Source organism: Emydura macquarii, unplaced genomic scaffold, assembly GCF_026122565.2.
Source record: "Emydura macquarii macquarii isolate MOO-44397 ecotype Brisbane River unplaced genomic scaffold, CSIRO-AGI_Emac_v2 contig_3122, whole genome shotgun sequence".
Classification (NCBI taxonomy): domain Eukaryota; kingdom Metazoa; phylum Chordata; order Testudines; family Chelidae; genus Emydura; species Emydura macquarii.
Window position 1 is genome coordinate 5,661,326 of NW_027133259.1, and position 20,283 is coordinate 5,681,608.

Here is a 20,283-nt window from a genome sequence, read left to right on the forward strand (position 1 = left end):
TTGTTTCCTAACAAGGATAGTCAGTGCCCTTTTCACCTGTATTGGGTCATTTGCCACCTGTAACTTCAGGACCTCAAGGACAAGGGCTCACAAATTTCATGTTGCAAATGAAAAGCCTTTTCTCTGTAGAGTTTGGAGCAAATTCTTTTCTCATTTACACTGGTGTCAATCACGAATAATTTAATTAAATCCAATGGAATTACAGATGTGGAAAACCAGAGTGAAAGCAGAATTAGGCCCTTTACTTTCTTTTAGTAGAGCACTTCTCACTGTGCCTCACAGGGTCACAGCTACGGAAGCCAGGTTCAGGACAAACTGCTGAGAAATGGGGCAGATTCACCCCCAAACAGATATATATTCTTCCATAAGATATACCAAACCAGTAACAAGAGTAAATGTCTGTCTCACCACACCGGTTAACAAAAATTCCAAACTGCAGTCTCCTTTGGCATCCCAGACCTTGTTTCACCACCCAGACACCAGACTTTATGATGAGTGGCTACTGAAAACCAGTTTAATCAAACAAAGGGTTCTTCTGGTCCCAAGAGACCCACCACATAGCTAAGTCATTCTATAACTCAGGTCTTACCAAATATTCATGCTATTGCCAATCCTTTGGTATCTAATATCTAAATATTTATTTATAAGAGCAAAGAAGAAGGAGAGAGTTAAAATGGGCAAAGAAATCATATAGCTACACTCATTGCAAAGTTCTTGGGTCAGGTCTGTAGCAATGATGTTACAGACTGCTGGCTTGTGAAGTCTCTGGTAACTTCCAAAAGATTGGAAGGTCCTGAGTTACTGGATTGGAGTGCTCCTTTTAGCATATGTCCAGAGATCGGAGCAGGAAAGAGGCAAAATGAAGATGTTTCCAGGGCCTTTTATACTTTCTCCCATGTGGTGGGAACTCTCTCAGTCTTAGTTTGCAGAAAATTACAGGCCCAAGATGGAGTCCAGGGTCACACGAGCAAGTTACATGCCCTTGCATGTTTTGATGAGTCATAGGAGCAGCCATTACCCATATTCGGGCTAAAATGTCCACAGGAAGGCTCACGGGGTAAGGATGAGCTTCTTCTATGGCCTATTGTGAGAGCTAAGTGATGGACAATCTAAGGCATATATCCTGGCCCCCCATTACAGTAACACCTGAGCACCTCACTATTTTTAATGTTTATCCTCACAACACCCCTGTCAGGTAGGAAATAATGTAATCTCCATTTTACAGAGAAGGCTCTGAGAAGTCAAATGAACTGCATAAGGTCACAGAGGAAGTCTGTGGCAGAGAAGAGAACAGAAGCTGGATCTCCTGAGCCACAAGCTAGCACACTAACCATGGAACCATCCTTCTCCAAATATTATGTGTAAAGATCACACAGAGAGCTCCTTTACTCATATTCCAGAAACAGAAGCCAGATTGTATAGAAGTGTGACCATCTATTTCCTTGGCTGTCTAATAACTTCTCCCTCACTAGAACTGTGTTCCACAGAAGTATGTAATTCCTTCTGTAGGTACTACTACTGAAATAATAGGCATCTCAATCCAACATGTCTACTTTAGTCTCAAATGGGTTCAGGGATCTGGAAAGCATCTGTTTATCCCACACAAAGCACTGGATAATTTGCCAAATGCATTTAGGAAGGGGATTAAGTTAAGAGAGAAGTTACTTTTATCTGAAGCATCACGTGTAACCTGCTGGACGAGACATCATATTTCATTGACCAATGCACATTTCTTCCTTCTGTGGCTTTCACTCTCTTGGTAGGACTCATTTTGCAAAATCAGTTTCTGCTTTCAGTAACTGTGCCATTGCTTGAGATGGGAACGCTCTCTTCCTATAATTCACACTGTTGTTCAAGGGAGAAGCACTCTCAATATCAGTGCAGTATAAGACTGATACCCTCCTTATATTTTTAGGTGTTCCTTTTGTGTCATCAATATAACAAGAGGAGGAAAAAGCCTCATGCTTCCCCCACCACCTCCATGCATAGCATCAATCCAGCATGTGGGCTGAGAAAACTGACTCAGCGAGGTGAATGCAGGAGCCTGGTGGCTGAACCAGGAGAATTAGTTGGCTGAGCCCTTCTCAGATTACCCGTGTTCTGCACATCTCTGTATCTGGGCGATTTGCTGAGCAGGCTTCGAAAATCCACACTTTGCAAATGTGCTGCAAGGTAAATGGGAAATGCCCCTAGAGAAAGAACCTGACTTTGCTTTTCTTTTCAAAGTGAGATGCCAAGTTTGCACTCCAAAGATTGTTTTTCATATCAATCAGGGATGGAAAAGTACCCACCTGGCACTTTCCTCTCTGTTTACGTTTATGGGCAAATATCTTTTTTTTTTTTCCGGGAGAACATGATTTATTTTTCTGCGACATCTCCCCATGCATCCCAAAAAGGAAAATTTCTATCACTACATCGGTTGTGTTATTACTTACCCTGGTTTTGCCCCAGGGAAGCTCTGACATGAGTGGGCTTATCTGCACCAATGTAAGTGAGATCAGAAGCAGGCCACTGGATTGCAAGTTTGGTTGATAAAGTCATTGTTAACATATCCTTAGACTTCTGTGCGGCAGTTCACCTGAACATAGCTGATTTACACCAGCGTGCATGAGATCAGAGACCGTTTTACACGAATCATTTACCAGGGGAAGTTGCTAATGGGATATAGAGTCTTTCCTCTCTAGGTCGCCAGTTCATATTAAAACTATTTGTTCACAATACAAAAACTATGACTATCCGGTTGCTGTTTGGCCCATGAGAAATGAGGGCCAGCTGTGCAGCTAGTGTAAATCAACTTAGCGCAAGATGAGGATCTGACCTTGCAGTGTGGCTCTCCGTCCATTTCCTAGCAGACAGGTTTCCACACGACAAAATCCATGACCAGAAGTGGCTCTAATGACACCCTTGTTGGCAGTTTTGTTCCCATATTTGAGGTTGTGAAGTAATTTCCCCCCAGGTCAGATTGGTTTTTCGCCTTCCTCTGCAGCATGGGCACTTGCTGGTTTGAACCAGTAAATGGTGGACTCTCTGTAACTTAGCGTCTTTAAATCATGATCTGAGGACTCCAGTAACTCAGGCAGAAGTGGCATGCCTGCTACAGAGTGAGGTTTGGCGACCTGCAACGTGCAAGGGGTCAGAGCAGATGCTCACGATGGTAGAGCCCTGCATGGGACTAGTGTAGAGCCTGGCAGCGGGACTGGGATCCTGCAGGTCCTGCAGACCCGCTGTCGTAATAGGAGGTGGGAGCAGGATTAAATAATTCAACGGGATGGTTCCTACTGGCCTTAAAGTCTATGATTCCCAACAGAAAAGTCAAAGACGGAATAGATCTGGAGAGTAAGGCTGGTCTTTTCAAAGTACTTAAAGGGCATTAGGTGCTCAGGTCCCAGACCCCAGTGCTAAGAAACAGTCACTCCAGCTCACAACTGAGGGTCAGTGTGGAGAAGCTTGCGCTGACACAGGCGGTGCCCTACTTCGTTCATGAGTACACTGAAGATCTCCAGGCTGGATTCGACTTTCAGGGCACGTCTACGCTGCAGCAGGAAGTGTGACGGCAGCAGGGCCAGGCGTACCATGCTTGCTTTAATCCACCTGGCACAGCTCCGAACACTGGTGAAGACGTGGCAGCATAGAACCTGGTGAGGGCTAGCAACACAAATACATACCCAGGAGCCTGTAAGTATTCAATCTGTGATCCACCGTAACCCCGACCCACACTCAGGAAAGAGATCTTGGAGTCATTGCAGCATGGACTCTGAAAACACTCGCTCAATGTGCAGCAGCCATCAAAAAAGTAGGAAAGGGATAGCTAATAAGACAGAAAATATCATAGTGACTCCATCATGAGTAGAGGTATGGAACAGCTTCCATATGAGGAGCGATTAAAAAGACTGGGATTTGTCAGCTTGGAATGAATGAGGGGGAATATATAGAGGACTTTAAAATCTTGACTGGTGTGGAGAAAGTGAATAAAGAAATGTTATTTACCCCTTCACATAACACACAAAGTAGGGGTCACCCAATGAAATAAATAGCAGCAGGTTTAAAACAAACAAAAGGAAGTACTTCTTCATACAACGCACAATCAACCTGTGGAACTCATTGCCAGGGGATGTTGTGAAGGCCAAAACTATAACAGGGTTCAAAAAAGAATGAGATACGTTCATGGAGAATAGGTCCATCAATGGCAATTAGCCAGGATGGTCAGAGATGCAACACTATGCTCTGAGTGTCTTTAGCCTCTGATTGTCAGAAGCTGGAAGTGTACGACAGGATGGATCAGTGGATGATTGCCTGTTCTGTTCATTTCCTCTGAAGCACCTGGCATTGGCCACTGTCAGAAGACAGGATACTGGGCTAGCTGGACCATTGGTCTATCCCAGTATGGCTATTCTTATGTTCTTTTCTGCAGTATTACTGCCTCCCCAGTTATTCCCCATTTTATAGTTGTGCATTTTCCTTCCTAAATGCAGTACTTTGCACTTATTGCTAATGAATTTCATCTTGCTGATTTCAGACCAATTCTCCAGTTCATTAAGGTCATTTTGAATTTTAATCCTGTCCTCCAAAGTGCTTGCAATCCCTCCCAGCGTGGTTCCATCCACAGATGTTATAGGTGTATTCTCTACCCATCATCCAAGTCATTTATGAAAATATTGACTAGTACCAGAACCAGGAAAGACCTCTGTGGAATCCCCACTTGACATGTCCTCCCAATGTGACAGCTAAATATTGATAACTATTCTTAGAATGTGTTTTGAACCAGTTTTGCATTCCCCTTATAGTCATTTTAGCTAGACCACATTTCCCTAGTTTGCTTTTGAGAACGTCATGTGGCGGTGTGTCAAAAGCCTCAGTAAAACCAGGATGTATCACATCTAAAGTTACCCTGCCATCCACTAGGCTGATGACCCTGTCAAAGAAGAAATCTAGATTGGTTGACATGATTGGTTCTTGAAAAAATCCATGTTGGCTATTACTCATCACTTTACTGTCCTCTAGGCTTGAACAAATTTATTGTTTAATAATTTGTTCCAGTATCTTCCCAGGTAGCAAAGTTAAACTGACTGGTCTATCATTCGGCAGATGCTCCCTTTTCTCCCTCACTCACACGTCGTGAGTTCTCATAGATAATCACTTCATGGCTTGGAGATTACTTCAGCTGCCTTTACAGTAAAACAGAATGCCTTTCTGTACAGGGTCAAAACACTTTCTATAATCATCTCCACTCAGACATTATGTCCTCAGACATCCTGTCTTTCACAACCGCTTCCTTTTCCCTTTCTTCCCAAGTCAATAACACCAAAGACATTTTAAATCTCTGACATCTAGTTGTTAAATAACAGAATAACCCGCAGACGGCAATGATAATAGCAATAAAGGGAGCATAGTAATTAGCCTTGCTCTGTACAGAATTTCAGCTATAATAAAATAAATAAATAAAACAATTATGAACCCCGACGGTTGATACTGTAAATAAGTCATCTTAACCCAATTCCTTACAATTCAATGGATGGAAAAGGTATATAAAACTAATAGTGATATGTAACTGAAATAATAATGTGCATATTATGTCTTTCAATTTTTTTCTTTTCCCTTTCTTTTGAAAATCAAAAGGTGCTACACCATCTTATTTAAGTGTCAAAAGAGACCTGGTAGCCTAACTTTCTGGTGTTTTAAAATAATGATCATGGTAGCTATCATTCTAGTATCATAAGATCTGCTCCTACAAAGACTTAGGCATGCGCTTAACTTTATGCACATGAACAGTTTCACTTAGTTCAACAGGACTGCTCACATGGATAATTTGAAGCACGTACATAAATCTCTGAGGAGTTGGGGCTTAAGTGCCTAAATCTCTCTTACTGACCCTGTCTACAGTGGGATTATTTTTCCTGACATTTTTCACAGTTGTCACTAGTTAAGTAGTGTTGGTGAAGACAAGTTGCTAGTGGCCGCCAGTGTTTTAACTGCCATGTCACAGAGACCTGCTGTGAAACAAAGTTAGCTTCTATGGTGATCAAAACTAGAGCTGGGTTAGAAAATGGAGTTTTCTGCAGCAGAAAATTTCAAGTTTTCAATCAAAATCTAAACACCCAAAACCAAAACAAAAAGAGTTTTAGCTGAGAATCTAAATAAGTCAGCTGCAAACTGAAAGGTTTTGTTTCTAAAGTGTTGCCATGCAGCTCATGGGAGTTGTAGTTCCCGTGCTCCCTCAGAGAGGAGACAGTGGTGCATCATAGGAAATGTAGTCCACCCAGCAACCCCAGCCTATGGAGGAGAATGGACACATGAGGCACCATGATGGCATTTCTGATTCGAAACATTTCCCTTTTTGGCCAAAATATTTTGGTTTCCACTATTTTGTTGAAAACTTGAAATTTTCTGCTGCCTTTAACTATAGGGCCTTAGGAACATAATTTCCTATATCTATATCTCCTTCCGTATTATATATTTCACAAGGATTATGATGACCAGTGTGACACAGGCTTTCAGTAGAGACCTCACGTGACACTCTTTGGGGAACTAAAATATAAATACCAGACTCAGGGATTTATATAACCCTTATGCACCTCTGTGCCCTCTCCCAGTTGGCATGAAGAGATCCTTGGGTCACAGGAATGTGAAGTTTACCTAATTAATTGTTTGTAAAGTGCTTTGAGCTCCTGGGATGAAAGATGCTACATATTTTAATGCAAAGTATTTTATTAAACCTCCGTGACCTTGTAGCTATGATGTACCCAAATGTCTTATGGACACTCTACTTTTTCCAGTATGAGGCCTCGGAGCCTTTCCAAAAGGAAACAGGGTATTTCACTCCAGGGAGTTAGATGCCTGTATCCATTTCCCTTTAGCAGTTTCTAGACACCAGCAACGTGTTCAAACAGCCATCATTCAACCTTTCTACAACAGGCAGTGGAGGAAATCTTCTGCGAAATGACTGGCTTCCTTATCAGTCCAGAAAGTGATGAATTGTACTCACATTTCTATTGTAACTGCAGACGAGAACAAGGAAAGAAATGATTCAGGAGAGACAGCTGGTAGTTAAGGATTTAAGAGTTTCCATTATAAACCTGATTTTGGAAACATTCCCACCCGAACTTTTTGAAGGAAAAAGACGTTCCTTTCCACATAAAATTTCTCCTTGGTGCCTGCCCAGGGAACACACTTGGAAGTTGATGTTAATTGGACAAGTAGTTTTTGAATTACGAGACTCACACATGGAGGTAGTTTTTCATTCTTTTGAAAACCGTCCTAACGCATTACTGCACAGATGTTTTAGCTGGGGAGGGGAGAGACACTGGCAACTCGCCAAGAGCTCAAGTCTTGTCTCTGGTCTGTGTGTAAACTTGGAGGATTTTAATCAGAGAAGTTATTTTACAGAGAGACTAAAGTTACTTGGCCAAGGTCAGCTGTGAACGCCGAAGTCCTAGCTCCTAGTCCACTGCTCTAAACATTGAACAACTCCTCTGCTCTCTCTAAATGTACACCCAAGTCAGAAACATGTGAATGCCAGTCCAAAAATCCAGGATAAGGCCTTTTTGGACACTATCAGTATTTCACAGAAGCACTGCCTGTTTCCTTCTACTCCCCCATCAGTCTGCTTGCACCCACCTGTTGTCTCTTCTCTTATACTTGGATTGGAAGCTCTTTGGGTCAGGGACTGTCTTTTTATTCTGTTTGCACAGCGCCTAGCACAGTGGAGTCCTTGTCTATGACGAGGGCTCCCAGGCCCTCCTGCAAGAAAACACATATTGGATTCCAACTGGTCTACCCCTTTGCTCATGCAGGCTAGTTCCCGATTGTATATTCAGCAGTGCCGTGCCCAGCCTAGTTGCAAACGTCTTCAGCGGGGTGGCTTTAAGTATTACATGTAGAGACCTACTCCATTTTTAAATGATTTTTCTATGGGGGGAGGGAAGTGAGCTGGCTTCCTGATATTTCGCAAGAACGATATCTACTGGACAAGGCTGCGTACCACTGTGCACGTGGTTATCTTAACCCGCCCTGTACGTATGTAGATTTTACACAGAAGCACAGTGAGATTGCTCTTGTTTTGACCCTACAAAGGGACCTTGTGCATCTTAACACTTACGTGATATTCAACGTGGACTTCTTCTCCGGTCTGTATCAGCACCGGATTGGCTTGGTTCTCTTGTTTGGCCAAGTGTCCCCCAACTACTAGTTCTCGAGCTCTTTGTGGGTGGTACTCGAGGCTCCCAATCCCACCATTATGAGTTTCTGTTCTTGGGTCCATGGGGACCACCTCTACCTACTTCCCATGCAGTTGTGTGCACTATCACCTGCAGCAGAGCTTGGTCCAGGCCCCAGCTTCGCTGTCAGGAGAGCAGCCCAAGATCCGCGGGCTAGAGTGTGCCGGGTCATAGGGAGAGGCGGTGAGCACTGTGTGGCGCAGTGCGAGGGTCAGTGTGGTGCATTGGTATAGCTGTCTACAAATGCCAGGAACTACCGGTTTAGGTTGAAAAAGAAATAAAGAAAAAGCGAATCTATGTCACAGGCTAATTGGCAGATGCTCCTTCAGTCAGTTGGCCATGGGGTACACTCCAGATCTGCATATCATGTGCCAAGAGATGGGAAATCCAAGTCCATGCCCCAAAGGTGAAACTTGAGGTGTAGAAGGTCCATGAACATAGCCAGTTGCTGCATGGTGCAGACATCCCACGTGGAGGCTCACTGTGTAGTTCAGTAGCATCGCAGGACACATGGGAACACAAAATTAAACTGCTAACTTCACTCCGGTGGCTATCATTTAAATGTTCTGCCCTAACAGCAGTAGACGTGGGTTCAATTCCCTGGCCTTTGGGAGCCCAATGGACTTCGCCCTCCGGTGGAGAAAGCACCTTGTGCAGCGCTGTAGTTATAACCTGGTATTTGAACTGGGAGTCTTGTTGATGAACACCTTTAGCTCCCCTTAGTTATAGAACTTTGCCTTGATGAGGGGACTTGAATTGGCACTGCAGAGAAAAGTCCTCTGGAAAAAATTGGTATGCTGAGTCCACAGGCAGAGCCTCCTGAGCCGTTAGCTTAGTCTGAGTGGGGAAAGGATTTTTGCTTGTATTCGTTTGATTTCTACCATTGCTAAAGATCTGCCTTTCGCAGTGGGGAGAAGGACTAGTCCTTTCTCCTCTTACCTGTGCTGCTAGGACTACAACCCTCTGCAAGCTCTGAGCTGAGGGACTATTGGGAACACAGGGGCAAACAGCTAACGAGAACTCCACCTGCTGCCTCATAGGGGTGGTGGGATTTCAAAGAAGCCAGAGACCAAGTACAGGGATGGATTATGGATCTCTGCCAATGGACTCAGTCCAAGAAACATGGAGGGCTGCATGACAGAGGTGGGGAAGGCAGAAAAGACGTACCCAGGATACCGTGCACTGCTCTGCTCCGGGTGAGGGCAAGGGAACGGTTAAAGGAGGAATTTCAATACAAGAAAAATGGCTTGGAAATTAAAGAAGAAGGAGAGAGAGGTGAGAGGGAGAGAATGAGTGATGGAAACAAGGAAAGGTGCAGTTTTTAGGCCATTAGATTTTATTTTTTAATTCACTTCTACTTGCCAGTCCTACTGTGCGTGTGAACGTCTCCCCTTCCCTGGGAAATTCCCCCTCCCCCCCAAACCGCTTTACAGGGCTGGGAAAGGGCCAGGGACAGTGCGGTGCTGAGGCAGGGACTCGAGTCAATTGCTGAGACTGTTGGCGGGGGGGCAGATGAGGTTACCAGGGGGCAAGTGTCACTTTCTTTAGAACGGGTATTTAGAGGAGGACGAGGACTCTCCACTGAGCAGATGCGAAGTTCAGCTAAGATCATTCCCTGCCCGGGGCAATAATCTGGTGCTTATTTAGCACCTTTCATCCCAAAGGATCCTTCCGGGCTCTTCTGCCCACAGAGTGTTCGCCAGCTGGGCACGGGCAGCGCTGTGACCATCCATGCCCCAGAGGGGGGTGTCACAGGGTTCCCTCCCCTTGCATTCCTTGCTGCCAACTGACCTCATGCTCATTAGTGGCAAGTTCACCACCACCTGCCTTGTTCACAGTGTGCTTTGCACCTGTTTGCTCACCGCAGCAGAAGGCTTTACCCCAAGCTACCTACCTACTACCAAGACACAGGGGGGGAAAGGACAGAGAGATCTCGCCTCTCTGAGACCTGGGGCTGCTATGCCTTTCCTGCCCGCCTTTCCCCGGCCTCGCTCAGAACCATCCGCAGCTGACAAGCCCAATCTCCTTGTTGATTGGATAATCACCTGGGACTTAATCAATTACCTCAGGGCTTTGGCTCAAGTGTGGACTCTCACCAAGTGCCCAGAGTGGTAAATCAGCTGTATACCTCCTCTTATTCCACCATTGCCTGGCCTAACTAGGTCTCAGCATCAGCCATGAGCTAGCTCCGTGTAGCATACAGAACCACCCCTTCATCTAGCAAGGAAGTGCACTCAGCTCTCGGGTGGAACATGGCATCTCTACACAGCACCACTACAGGGTGTTTTAGCACTAGAAATGAAGAGTACCCAGCAGGACCTGCAAGGGAAATGTAGGTAAGTCATTGCACAGATTGGCATTCGGCCAGGACAGTAGGATTAACATGTCTACTCTTGTGAAAATTGCCAAAGGATCTTAAATAACCACAAGTAGTCAGAGTCTTGGATTTATGTTGGCTCTGAAATGCTATGCTGGGTAGTGGTTCAGTAGAGTGCTTGAAGTGAAAAGAGTGACTGTTCTCATCCCACCAATCTGTTTTAATGGGTTTTTTTTTTACTTTATCTCCCCAGTGGGTAGAAGTTTGAAATGGAAGGAGAGAGTAGGATGTCCAACCCACCTAATTGAATGACTGATTCAAGACTGATTCAGAAAAATAAGCATCACCTACCAATCACTGAAATGGGGTGGGATTTGCAAAAGTGCCTATAAGAGTCAGGCCTCTGCTTCTTGCCCCCTGCCCCAGAATCCCACCCTGGATTTTCCTATGCCAATGCTCACCTGGCTTAACACTGACTTGTAAGGACTGACAAGGCCACAGCCTGAGGTAACTAAGGGCTAAACTTGTTTAAAGTCTGCAGCTAAAAATCTTTAGAAATGGCCACATGCCTTTGTCCTCTCCCTAGTCAGGTAAAAACAGGCAGTGACCATTTAAAAAAAAAATGCCTCTCCAGTTATATTAATTACATGTTAAGCAGCTTTAGGGTTTAGTCATTTCCATTAAGAAAAAAATAATGCTTGTATGAAATGATCAGTTTAAGAGCATTAATAACAAAAGAACTATACTAGATTTCCCCAGATAAAGAGCCCTAAGTCCAAAGTTTTCAGGGGATGTACGCACTTGTCCAGGAAAGCACAACTTTGACCAGACTCCACCCTTTGCTTTTTCCCAGCTCAGACTCCCACGCATCTCCAAAGCTCCCAGTTTCTCATCTGCTAAAGTAAGATTTGCTCTTGGCTTCTCAGAGAGGACACGTGAATCACCCAGAAGTCCACAACTCTTCCTTAACTCTGCTGAGAGGGCCTCTCCTTGCAATAGTAAATAAAAACCAGCAGTAGACATCAATTTTTCTGAATACAGCTGGTCTGAAACAAGCACAAAGCAGCTTAATAAGGAGTTGGAGACAAAACACCACAAGAAATGTATCAAAAGAATTTATTGTATGAAGACATTTAACAGTTGTGCATGGCACATACGTATAAAAATAGAAGCAATTACATTTTAGAAATGATTGGACAGTTTTGTGTTTCCTACAAATTTACAATCTCATTTGTAAGTCCATACTGAGTCAGAAGATGAGGTATATTTTGGTGGCAAGAAAATAATGCTAAAACTTTGGCACCATTTTATTGTGCAAAATAGAATATTGGAATTGAAATAGTTAATGAGGTATACAACGATTACTCTGCTTTTCTGGTGTGTGTGTGTTTGGGGGGGGGGCAGAGGGGGGAGGAGGACAGCTTATTTACATAAATAAGGTCCTGATCTAACTCCAGTAGAAAGACCCTGACATCAGTGGGAGTTGGTTCAGGTCCTAAGTTGCTATGGGGTTTGTCTATGGGGAAAAAAACAATCCTAGTAATGGAATTCTCCTATGGATTATTACCTATGTACAAACAAAGAGCTACATAGGCCAATAATCAGCATGCCTGGGATATTTTTGACATGCTGGCACGTTTTGAGCAAGTAATGTGTTTCAGAACCATTTGCTAATGGACACTGATGTGTAGCTATTCTCTGAGAACGACGGAGGTTCCATATTTTGCCCCATCTTTCAACAACCTTCACTCCCATACGTTTTTTACTCAGGGAAGAGCTGCTCACATCAGTAAATACTCGCTCCTGGGAGTGAGGGTTTGTAAGATTGTACCCAAATTCTACCAGTAATTTCTATGTAATGTGTGTTTAGTTTATAAATTAAAAGGTGTCTTTTCTAATTGTCTGCTCTGCAAACTCACCCTCAGATCTGCAAAGTAAGCTGTACTTTCTGACTCCTTATTACTAATGGCAAAATAGGAGGCATCTGTTACTGGAATTTAGCTGACAATTTTGCAAGTGATGCGGGAGGCAGAATGAAATCAGGCCCATTCTCCTGCAGCTGTTTTGGCTTTACAATGCTAACATCAGTGACATCTGGCTTTGAAATGTAAGCCACCGTGACTTGAAGACACACCTGGAGCAGATGTAGAGTAAGCCTGTGCCATTTGACACAGTCACTTTTATGAACTTAACAACACATCGACTGAGATTCCTCTCTAATGTATCCCTCCAAATGCCTGCTTATCCAATGGGTATGCATCACCATCATGCTGTGGCATCACCTGCAGAAGGCAGCACTTCTGAGAGTGACATAATCCACCACACACACTAATCAATGCTCCCTAAACTGCAGTATCTTTGTGACAATTTCTGCCTTCACTGGCACTAACTTGACACAAGATGTGGGAAATATGGCAGTGTTCAGAACAATTCAGTAGAGTTAGTGGCCTGGATATCCAAATACTCTGCCAAACTGCACCTGGGGGCCTACATTTATACAGACCAGATCAACATATCGCAACTTTTGGTCGTTATGTTGAACAAGAGACTCAGTGACCTAGTGTGTACTGTAAAGCCACTGATGACCTAGAGTTAATGGGGCTGATTCTGATCTTGTATTCCAGTTTTATACTTGTGTAATGCCACTGACTTCAGTGGTGTTACTCCTGATTTATATCGGTGTAACTGAGAACAGAATTTGCTCCCAGCGTATCAACATTTGAGCTAAAATGTAATCAAATACAGTTGATCTATCAGCATTTGAAAATATTATTTCTTTTTCCATTGACTCGTCTATCCCTCTTTGAACATCCTTTCAAGACAACTAGGAATAAAACAGACCAGCTCCTCTGCTGGTGTTGGAGCGTAGATCCATTGGCTTCAACCTATTTACAACAACTGGGGATCTAACCAATATTTTCTAACCCAATGCTCTGCTCTGACCCATCTTCAAACATCCTGCTTTTCCTCTCGAAAACACAATGCTTTCCACAGCGAATAGCTTCAAACATGGCAGACCTATACCGTATACCAACCTGGCTTCTCTTTCTATGCTACCGTACTCAGCAACTAAATCATTCTTTTTCTTTGCCTTATCAAAAATGTCCAAGTCACATGTCCTTCCTCTTCTCTTTGTTTACACAGTTATCACAAGAGGTTTCAGCAATTCAGTAAGTCTACATTTTGAACAAAATAAATTCAAGTATAAATCACACACAAGTAACTGGAAAATGGTTTCTTGTTAATAAAATAAGTTTCACAATTTGAAAAGTGTGCATATGTGCATTTACATATGCATACAGAGACCTATGTTGGGTCAAATCTTCAGATATGTAAACTGGTGTAACTTAGCTGATGTCAATAGAGCGATAGTGATTTACACCAGTTGAGGATCTGGCCCTTAGAGTGGATTTCAGATGTCAAAAGGCCCACACTCATTACAAATCTACACCCACTGCAAATAGAATGGGACACCAAGGGTGGTGATAGTCAGCATTTTGGTTGCACATGGGAGATTATCTTGCACTTGGATATACGCTTCTGCAGCAACACGGTGGTTCTATGCAGAAAATGCTCATAATCTGACTGCATTGAATCTAGTTTCAAATTTAGGAGCACCCCATCAATGCAGGCATCTCAAGGCTTCTGGTAACTGACATTTATAGCAACTATTGACTTAAGGCCTCTTAAAATACTCTTTAAAGGCATAGAGAATGTGGCATGACTGGTATTCTGGGAAAAGGTTATCTAAACAGTTGGGCAGGATTGTATGTCCTTCATATGTATTTTTAGGAGAGGTTTGGGGGACAACACATGAAATTTGTGAACAGTCCTTGCAAGTCACACTTTATGCAAGTAACACTTTTTTTTAACTCTACCATTTTGAATTCTGACATCCTCCACCACAGGCCCCAAAGACAACATTTTGGACAACATGGAGATGCTGTGTTTGACTGAGATAAGGCAAAGAAGAACGGCATTCATCTGGGTGTAAAGAAGGGCTCCCCAGAATGACATGCAGTCAGTGTTTTCAACAAAACTGTTATCTAAAATATGGGAAGCTCACATGAATGCCGTACATTTAACAAGTTAAATACTGCAGCCTAATTCCAGCACTCAGAGATCATCATAGTGCAAGTGAAATAAAATAGATGGCTTTTAAATATTTATCTCACTGTCTGTATGTATCTCTCTGTTAGGGTGACCAGTTGTCCCAATTTTATAGGGACAGTCCTGATATTCGGGGATTTTTTCTTATATAGGCGCCTATTAACCTCCAACCCCTGTCCCAATTTTTCACACTTGCTATCTGGTCACCCTACTCTCTATGTGGGCACCTTGGCACCTAAATACCATAGTGACCGGTGTATTAAAAATATATATGGCTATAGCAATATGCAGTGTGTGTAATATATAATTATACATTGGGCGGATAACTTAGGTATGCACGCAAATGTGTCTATAGGAGATGGGCCTGAACATCCGGGATGTGAACAATTCTAAATAATGAAGCGTTCAGAATCTTTATCTCAGGACATGTTCTGCAGCTCAGGCCCATCTCTAATATAGAGGGACCAAATCTTCAGGTCTTTGCTCAGTCCTTAGTCAGGGCATGTCTACACTATGGGTGTTACGGTGGCATGGCTACAGCCACAGTGCTGTAGTGCCATAGTATAGATGCTGTCTACATTAATAGAAGGGGGTTTCCTGTCGATGTATGGAATCCACCTCTCTGAGAAGTGGTAGCCAGGGTGATGAAAGAATGCCTTGTCGTAGGCCCTTCTGCCGTCACCACTAACTTCAGTGGGACTCTGTGGGCAAAAACATTTGCTCACTTGGAACCTTTTGTGGGATTGAGGCTCCTAGTGAGTAAAACCGAGGGAGGACTTTGCAATTCAGCCCTATTTGTGTGTTTGGGGGGGAGGGGGAAGGCAAATCCTCAGATGGTATAAACGGGTGTAGCTAAATCCATCCAGCTGAAGATTTGGCCCATTTACATGTATAAATAACAACTCTCCACCAAAAGGCTACTTTGCGAGGTAATTAAAAACAAACAACAAAAAAGTACCTGTGGTGGTTGGACAAGTTCCACATGCTTGTTGCCCTTCTGTCAGGGTTGCATTTTTTTTTTTTTTTTGTACAGCACCAGTTCAGGCTCACACGCCCGTATAGAATTTGTTTGCACTGAGTACAGGAGAAGCAGCACGGAGTTGCATATATCTAACACAAACTTCTCTAGCCAAATATACATATATCCACAAATCGTATAAATACTTTACCTGGGAGGTTATTCACATGTGCAAAATGAAAGAGAGATGTTTTTTTTCCTGTGGTTTAATATGTTCTATTCGTTTTCAGATTCTGGGCAAAAAATGCGTCACTGTCATAGCAGGAGAGACTTTGTTTCCTTTTTTCACTCTGCCGTGTTTGCTGAGCGCTACGTAAGCCCCTTGGTAAGCATTAGATTCATACGCATTGTAGTTATTGGGCAGCAAGGTTTCTTTGAATTTGCATTCATCTTGGAAAATTGCCTGGTAGGGGGGAGGGGACAAAAAACAAAAGGAACAAAGCAGTTGCCATAAATACTCTTAAAAGACTCAAGTGACTTTTATTATTATTATTATTATTTGTGCAGCGGAAGAACCTGTTATGGTATGCAACAGGTGGTGCCATAGTGTCTGTGTCCAACAATAAAACTCCTTCAGCACTATTCAATGTCAGAGGCACATTGACGCCACCTGTTCAGATAATGGACTATGTACTTCTTCTCATCCATTAACAAGTTAATTCATAATAAATTAGGGATTTCTTAATTCTTTCTGCAAAGAATGATTTACATCATTGTCACACTAATTTGTGGTACACATGGCATGGATTTATTCCCCCACTCCCTGAAATGATCACTTAGAGAGGACTAACCTGTTACCTGTCAGAAATCCTGCAATTTTTCATATGAACAGTCCCACTGAGTGAGAACTACTTGCTTTAATAAGAATTTTGCAGGATTAGATCTCAAATTGGTTTTAAATCTTTTTATTAAAAAAATCTGATTAAACTTTGCAGGATTAAACACACGACCAAAGAGTTCTCAGGCATGAAATTGCTTTTTGCATGTATTTATTTATTTGCGGGTATTTAAATCCGAGGAATTAGCTTCCATATTTTTGTAAGGGTAACTTTTTACTGCTTCACATGCTTCACATGTGTAATAAGTACACATCTAAACAGGAATACCAATGTTCAGAGTTGTCAAAAAGGGCTGCATTATTGTGTGAAAGGACAAAGGAAAATAATTCCATGGGATCAAATGGCCTGCATGTGTAATGTCACTAATGCTGTAATGTTTTCAGTCCCATGTTGTTCTAATCAGATATTTCAGTAACAAATCCATCCCAAGCCCCACAGGTTTTAACCAAGGATGATGCATTTTACAATGGAAAATACACAGCTATTATTGTTTTAAAAAATGTATTTAAAATTTTTTTTAGTGGGATTGAATTGAAACAATTTTTAAAAAGGAGGGGTTGGGGGGCAGAAGTCTGGGCAGGCCTGATACAGCAGTCCCTAAGAAGGGTTCAATTCAGTGCATGATACTATTCACATACGTAAAAGCTGGCTGTGTGTGTGTGTACTGGATAATTCCTACTGGAATTATTTGCATGAGTAAGAATCGTTCATGTCAGTAAAGGTTGTAGGATCAGGCCATTGTTTGGTGTTTTATGAAAGAACTGAAAAGTTTTCTTGAAGCAACACATTTTTCTAAGGAAACAACTCAGTTGTTTGTGGACAAAATAAATTTGCAGCAAACTCTACTGATTATTTTGGGAGAGGCCATTCATTAGAACTGGATGGGAAATGGTTTTCCTAACCCCAGAAAATTTTCCAGATATCAGAACAGCTTCCCATGCTGAATCAGGACAAGCAGTTGAAGTCTGAAAAATATTCACAAATTGAAAATAAAAAAAATTCTTTTGTTTGGCTCAGTTGAAATGTTTAGATTTTGATCCTTTTTTTTTTTAAACGATAATTATCTTAAATTTCAAAACAAAAAGCGGTTTCAGACTGGAAAACTGGAATCAATAGTGTCAAAAACAAAACATTTAGACAACTTGAAACTTTAAAAAAAAAAAAGAGTTGAAAAAGTTTTCAGTCGTGACCCTTTCCTGCGAAATATTTAGGTTTTGCCAAATCAGCATTTTCTAATTAAAAAGAGTTTAATTGAAAAATCCCCAACCAGCTCTACTTTTCATGCTCCTTGCAGGACCAGCCCCTTTAAAGTGGGTATCCCTGGAGGTTCTGCTACGTTTAGCATTGAAACTGAAAGAAGCATTGCTCAGGATATAAAAGTTAAACTGCTTTCGGTGATCACTAACACCTTTCACAACTCTTGGGCTGCTCAGAGTCCATTGTTTTTTTTTTTAATGATGAGGATCAATGTTATTAGTGGCAATAAGTATTTTTTTTTCTTCTTCTTTGGTCCTGATGCTACAAAACAGGCATCTGGGAGATTTCCCAATGTCCATTTGGCCCTTGGTATTTATGAATTCTGGGGACCAAACTTCCTGCTTATTCTATAAGGCCACCCGGGTTTTCCCCAGGTGTAAGAATTTGAAGGGAACTCCACTAGCGAAATCTCATGGGGTTTTTCCTACTCACAAGTGGTCTCCACTCTCTGCAATAGGATTTTCCTGGAAAATCCATGTCCTCTCTCCCACCCTTAACAGAACGCTTGACACAAATAAGGTTTACCTGTGCTAGAAAGGGTTTACAATACATGTAGACAGAAAAGCCATTTACTGATCATTGCCACGTTCATATTCATATTTCTGAGGTGCCCCTTGTACAAGCATGTTGGAATGCTTTATGGTAACAATACACTAACAATTATGCCAGTCACTGCCCTGGATGTCACAGATGACAGTATACCGGGAAGGCTTGCTGTAATAACTGAAAGACTATTTTTTCCACGTGTGATCTCCGTTTTTAATGTAGGAAAGAGAGCCAAGACTTCTTAATAACAGTTTCGTGGCCAATGTTTAAGACTTGAAAAATAAACTTGCTCTTGTACTCACCGTTCCATATAACCTCCCTTTGTTGTTCATTGCTATAAAGAGGGCACTTCTCACCCCAAACAGGCTCACAACACCTCGCTCCACAGTTGATATTTCTAAAAGACCTAAATAAACAGAAAAATAAAAGTTTACTCTTATAATATTCAGTCAAAAGAAATTAACAATATAATTATTAAAAGCCTTATAAAAAGTCTTACAGAACTTAATAGGAAAATTGTATCCTTACTATAGAATTCCAAAATTTTACAGGGAACCACATTCTTTCTTAAATTCTGTAGGTTTTTAGAATGATTTCTATAAAATCCTATTCACTTGCTATAGAATTCTATTAGTTTCATCCCTGTTACATTCTATAGGACTTTCCTATATGGGAATAGTTCCAAATTACTGCATCATAGCCTTTGACTGTTCAATACCGTTATCTTTGCCAAAAGAAATGTGATTTGCATCATGAAACTCACCATAACCTTTTAGTTGCAGACAGTCTTATAACTTGCACTTTTACAGGAAATTCAAATAAATAGTTAAAATACATTTTTTTCATCTTTCTGATGAAAAGAAATGGCAATGCTAATAAATGTGGATTAGTTATGCCCTTTTGAATCCTTCACATCCTTAAACTGCTAGCAAACTGCTATGCAAAAGTCACGCTAATATGCTGAGTGAATTGAAAACTGCAAGATTCAAGTACCAAACAAAAATGCATGAGTGAAAAAATGCATCAGAAAAAAAGTTTGCAAACTGGTTAGTCTTTTCTAGTCTGTAAAGTAAAGTAGAGTAAAAATAAGTTGGTATCTAATTTTGTCCAAGCATTCATGACATGTTTCAGCCCTGGAGGTTTCTAGTGCTGATTGATCCTGGAGACTTTTTTAAAAGGCAACAGATGTAGCTTAGACTAATAATATCAAGCAGTAACATTTGTGTTCTATGCAGGGTAATTACTAGAGATCACTGCAATTAAGTGACATCTATTCTATTTCATTTCTGGATGCAACTCACTGTATTGGTTTTCATTATGAACACCGCTTATCCTTCCATCTGGGAGGATTTGAAGGTGAAACCCGATGCCCACATTGCAGTAAAGCCTCCGTTGCCTCTTGATTCCTAGCAAATAGTCACTCTCCCAGTTCACATCTGATTTCTCTCCTGACATCCCAGCAATGGACCTGGACAACAGAGACTCCCATCCTCTCTCCAGCAATGTGCCATTAGTTCTGCTTACAACTGGATACGATGAAACAATCCCAGCCAGAAAACCCAAGAGAACAAAAGCAGGCAACGTCCAGTGAATGCTGGCTTCGCAGGACATAGTGATGAGAAGTCTTTGTGCAATGGCCATCCGGTTCACCTCCCGGCCACGTGGTCAGAATTAATGGCCCTAAAAATACCGCCCTTCTTGTTTTTCTCCCTTCCGCATGGTGGCAGAGGCTTATTTTTGGAAGGCAGATGAAGATTGCTGACACGAAACTAAAGCCTGAAAGCAGTTGGGTTGGGAACAGAGACAGGCCAGCAGAGCTCAAACTGGTGGGGACCATGTTTTGTAGCTCCGACTGCCTGGTGGGCAGCCTCAACATACTTGATTGCCCTATCTTTATAGTTCACAGGCTGTCCCACCCTGCAGCATCATTGTGACATCAACAGCTCACCAGAGGTAAACTCGCCACGGATGTAACGCTAACCT

General features: G+C 42.2%; 1 protein-coding gene across 1 annotated transcript; it reads right to left on the reverse strand.

The window, feature by feature from the left end:
* Window positions 1-15,884: 15,884 nt before the first annotated feature.
* Window positions 15,885-19,941, reverse strand: FGF6 (fibroblast growth factor 6). The gene is made up of 3 exons (XM_067531045.1): window positions 19,602-19,941; window positions 18,603-18,706; window positions 15,885-16,061 (listed from the first exon to the last, which is right to left on the reverse strand). Exons 1-3 carry the CDS (start codon window positions 19,939-19,941, stop codon window positions 15,885-15,887), a joined length of 621 nt encoding a protein of 206 aa, XP_067387146.1.
* Between the last annotated feature and the right edge of the window lie 342 nt (window positions 19,942-20,283).